This window comes from Sebastes umbrosus (genome assembly GCF_015220745.1).
Source record: "Sebastes umbrosus isolate fSebUmb1 chromosome 24 unlocalized genomic scaffold, fSebUmb1.pri SUPER_24_unloc_1, whole genome shotgun sequence".
NCBI lineage: Eukaryota > Metazoa > Chordata > Actinopteri > Perciformes > Sebastidae > Sebastes > Sebastes umbrosus.
Window position 1 is genome coordinate 103,153 of NW_023618437.1, and position 5,000 is coordinate 108,152.

A 5,000-nucleotide genomic window follows, 5' to 3' on the forward strand; every position below is an offset into this window, starting at 1 on the left:
TAATAATAATAATAATAAAACACTCTGAACCCAGTCAGTTTATTCATATTAATATTAATAATAATAATAATAATAATAAAACACTCTGAACCCAGTCAGTTTATTCATATTAATATTAATAATAATAATAATAATATTAAAACACTCTGAACCCAGTCAGTTTATTCATATTAATAATAATAATAATAATAATAATAATAATATTATTAATAATAAAACACTGAACCCAGTCAGTTTATTCATATTAATAATAATAATAATAATAATAATAAAACACTCTGAACCCAGTCAGTTTATTCATATTAATAATAATAGTAATAATAATAATATTAAAACACTCTGAACCCAGTCAGTTTATTCATATTAATAATAATAATAATAATAATAATAAAACACTCTGAACCCAGTCAGTTTATTCATATTAATAATAATAATAATAATAATAATATTATTAATAATAAAACACTGAACCCAGTCAGTTTATTCATATTAATAATAATAATAATAATAATAATAAAACACTCTGAACCCAGTCAGTTTATTCATATTAATAATAATAATAATAATAATATTAAAACACTCTGAACCCAGTCAGTTTATTCATATTAATATTAATAATAATAATAATAATAATAATAAAACACTCTGAACCCAGTCAGTTTATTCATATTAATAATAATAATAATAATAATATTAAAACACTCTGAACCCAGTCAGTTTATTCATATTAATATTAATAATAATAATAAAATATTAAAACACTCTGAACCCAGTCAGTTTATTCATATTAATATTAATAATAATAATAATAATAAAACACTCTGAACCCAGTCAGTTTATTCATATTAATAATAATAATAATATTAAAACACTCTGAACCCAGTCAGTTTATTCATATTAATAATAATAATAATAATAATATTAAAACACTCTGAACCCAGTCAGTTTATTCATATTAATATTAATAATAATAATAATAATAAAACACTCTGAACCCAGTCAGTTTATTCATATTAATAATAATAATAATAATAATATTAAAACACTCTGAACCCAGTCAGTTTATTCATATTAATATTAATAATAATAATAATAATAATAATAAAACACTCTGAACCCAGTCAGTTTATTCATATTAATATTAATAATAATAATAATATTAAAACACTCTGAACCCAGTCAGTTTATTCATATTAATAATAATAATAATAATAATAATAATAATATTATTAATAATAAAACACTGAACCCAGTCAGTTTATTCATATTAATAATAATAATAATAATAATAATAAAACACTCTGAACCCAGTCAGTTTATTCATATTAATAATAATAGTAATAATAATAATATTAAAACACTCTGAACCCAGTCAGTTTATTCATATTAATAATAATAATAATAATAATAATAATAAAACACTCTGAACCCAGTCAGTTTATTCATATTAATAATAATAATAATAATAATATTAAAACACTCTGAACCCAGTCAGTTTATTCATATTAATATTAATAATAATAATAAAAATATTAAAACACTCTGAACCCAGTCAGTTTATTCATATTAATATTAATAATAATAATAATAATAAAACACTCTGAACCCAGTCAGTTTATTCATATTAATATTAATAATAATAATAATAATAAAACACTCTGAACCCAGTCAGTTTATTCATATTAATATTAATAATAATAATAATAATAATATTAAAACACTCTGAACCCAGTCAGTTTATTCATATTAATATTAATAATAATAATAATAATAAAACACTCTGAACCCAGTCAGTTTATTCATATTAATAATAATAATAATATTAAAACACTCTGAACCCAGTCAGTTTATTCATATTATTAATAATAATAATAATAATAATGATAATGATAATAATGATAATGATAATAAATGAGATGTATGTGTTTCAGTTGTGCTGTCGAGTGAAGAGGAGGAAGAGGAGGGTGAGGATGAAGGAGACGGAGGAAGGAGGACGTCACAGAGTCAGCTGGAGGAGTCTGAGCCGACTCAGGTAGGAGAGCTGTCAGCCATAATCTGTTATTATTAACCAGGTGATCTATAGATCAGGTGATCTATAGGTCAGGTGATCTATAGGTCAGGTGAGGCTGTAACATGAGTTATTAAAGTAATGAGGGTTGACTGTGTCCCTGTGTGTTGTCTGACAGGCTCAACAGGCTCCATCAGGTGAAACAGACGAGTTTGACCCTCCGCCGCCGCCGCCGTCCTTCCTGCAGCTGGACTTCATCTCGCTGCACGCCGGCCTGACGCACGCCCACGCCAACGGGAAGATGATGGTGAGTAGTACGCCTCAAATACTTAATTTAATGAAGCCTAGTTTAACATTGTTGTTGTTGTTTAATGTTGTTGTGTGTAGATCACTGAGAACGGCGTCACTCTTCCTCTGAAAGGTAAAAACATACTTTAATTCTTTTCATTTAGTATCTGAACTACTGAACTAACTCTGCTGGACGACAGAGACGCTCAAATTTAGACTAGTTTCAGGTTTTAATAATTATTCACTGTTATAGATATATTAATATATATATATATATATTAATATTCACTATAAGGACTATTCTCTAAATATTATTATTTCTAATGAGATTAAAACTTTTTCCCAAACTGATGTTTCTCTAAATATATCTCAACTTTTCTCTCAAAATATTACAATCATTTTTCTTAAAACATTATATCTTTATTTCAGAAAATATTTAGACTTTATCGTGTAAATGTCCTGAAACTCTTTGTAAAGTCTGATAGATGTTTGATTCTATAATATAATATAATAATATATAATATAATATAATAATATATAATATAATAATAATATAATATAATAATATATAATATAATAATATATAATATAATATAATAATATATAATGTAATATAATAATATATAATATAATATAATATAATAATATATAATATAATATAATAATATATAATATAATTTAATAATATATAATATAATAATAAAGTATAATATATATTATAATAATATAATATATAATATAATACTATATAATATAATATAATAATATATAATATAATATAATAATATATAATATAATATAATAATATATAATATAATAATAAAGTATAATATATAATATAATATAATAATATATAATATAATAATATATAATATATATAATCATATCTCTTTGGTAGTTTTAGTTTTCATGTAGGATTGTGTGTTGATGTTTTATCAGATGAAAACCAAAGTGAAAGTGTCCCGTAGTATCGGCGTTAACCGTACCGTACCGTTGTGACTGCCCGTCTCTCTCAGGAGGTGAGGAGGAGGATGGCGAGGTCACCGTGGTGGCGTCTCAGGTTCGGGGTTACGGCGTCTGGGACGGGGGCGTGGCTCAGGAAGGGACTCTATTGGCTGGTTGGAAAGGTCCCGCCCCCTCGCTGCTCTTCCTGTGGGTGACTGACGCTCAGGCCAACCTACTGCAGAAGGAGCTGTCCTCCATCCAGACCTCAACCCAGACCCTCATCCAGACCCCCATCCAGACCTCCAACCAGACCCCCATCCAGACCTCCAACCAGACCCCCAACCAGACCTCCAACCAGACCTCCAACCAGATATCCACCACCGCATCAGGTAAACTACCTCGAATCAGACTGTCTGATGTCTATAGGGAGGTTATTCCAGAGGAAGAGACAGACAGGAGGTCTTGAGTTTAGATTTAAAGACCTCCACAGAATCAGACTGTCTGATGTCTACAGGGAGGTTATTCCAGAGGAAGAGACAGACAGGAGGTCTTGAGTTTAGATTTAAAGACCTCCACAGAATCAGACTGTCTGATGTCTATAGGGAGGTTATTCCAGAGGAAGGGACAGACAGGAGGTCTTGAGTTCAGATTTAAAGACCTCCACAGAATCAGACTGTCTGATGTCTATAGGGAGGTTATTCCAGAGGAAGGGACAGACAGGAGGTTTTGAGTTTAGATTTAAAGACCTCCACAGAATCAGACTGTCTGATTCTACAGGGAGGTTATTCCAGAGGAAGGGACAGACAGGAGGTCTTGAGTTTAGATTTAAAGACCTCCACAGAATCAGACTGTCTGATGTCTACAGGGAGGTTATTCCAGAGGAAGAGACAGACAGGAGGTCTTGAGTTTAGATTTAAAGACCTCCACAGAATCAGACTGTCTGATGTCTATAGGGAGGTTATTCCAGAGGAAGGGACAGACAGGAGGTCTTGAGTTCAGATTTAAAGACCTCCACAGAATCAGACTGTCTGATGTCTATGGGGAGGTTATTCCAGAGGAAGAGACAGACAGGAGGTCTTGAGTTTAGATTTAAAGACCTCCACAGAATCAGACTGTCTGATGTCTATAGGGAGGTTATTCCAGAGGAAGGGACAGACAGGAGGTCTTGAGTTTAGATTTAAAGACCTCCACAGAATCAGACTGTCTGATTCTACAGGGAGGTTATTCCAGAGGAAGGGACAGACAGGAGGTCTTGAGTTTAGATTTAAAGACCTCCACAGAATCAGACTGTCTGATGTCTACAGGGAGGTTATTCCAGAGGAAGAGACAGACAGGAGGTCTTGAGTTTAGATTTAAAGACCTCCACAGAATCAGACTGTCTGATGTCTATAGGGAGGTTATTCCAGAGGAAGGGACAGACAGGAGGTCTTGAGTTCAGATTTAAAGACCTCCACAGAATCAGACTGTCTGATGTCTATGGGGAGGTTATTCCAGAGGAAGAGACAGACAGGAGGTCTTGAGTTTAGATTTAAAGACCTCCACAGAATCAGACTGTCTGATGTCTATAGGGAGGTTATTCCAGAGGAAGGGACAGACAGGAGGTCTTGAGTTTAGATTTAAAGACCTCCACAGAATCAGACTGTCTGATTCTACAGGGAGGTTATTCCAGAGGAAGGGACAGACAGGAGGTCTTGAGTTTAGATTTAAAGACCTCCACAGAATCAGACTGTCTGATGTCTACAGGGAGGTTATTCCAGAG

General features: G+C 31.1%; 1 protein-coding gene across 2 annotated transcripts in view; it reads left to right on the forward strand.

The window, feature by feature from the left end:
* senp7b (SUMO specific peptidase 7b) overlaps window positions 1-5,000 on the forward strand; it is a 17,825-nt gene that overhangs the window by 7,243 nt on the left and 5,582 nt on the right. For both annotated transcript variants that reach the window (XM_037762691.1, XM_037762690.1), the window contains exons 8-11: window positions 1,932-2,032; window positions 2,187-2,315; window positions 2,396-2,429; window positions 3,313-3,630. In XM_037762691.1, coding sequence (XP_037618619.1) covers window positions 1,932-2,032; window positions 2,187-2,315; window positions 2,396-2,429; window positions 3,313-3,630 — 582 coding nt within the window. The remainder of the gene's footprint in view (window positions 1-1,931; window positions 2,033-2,186; window positions 2,316-2,395; window positions 2,430-3,312; window positions 3,631-5,000) is intronic.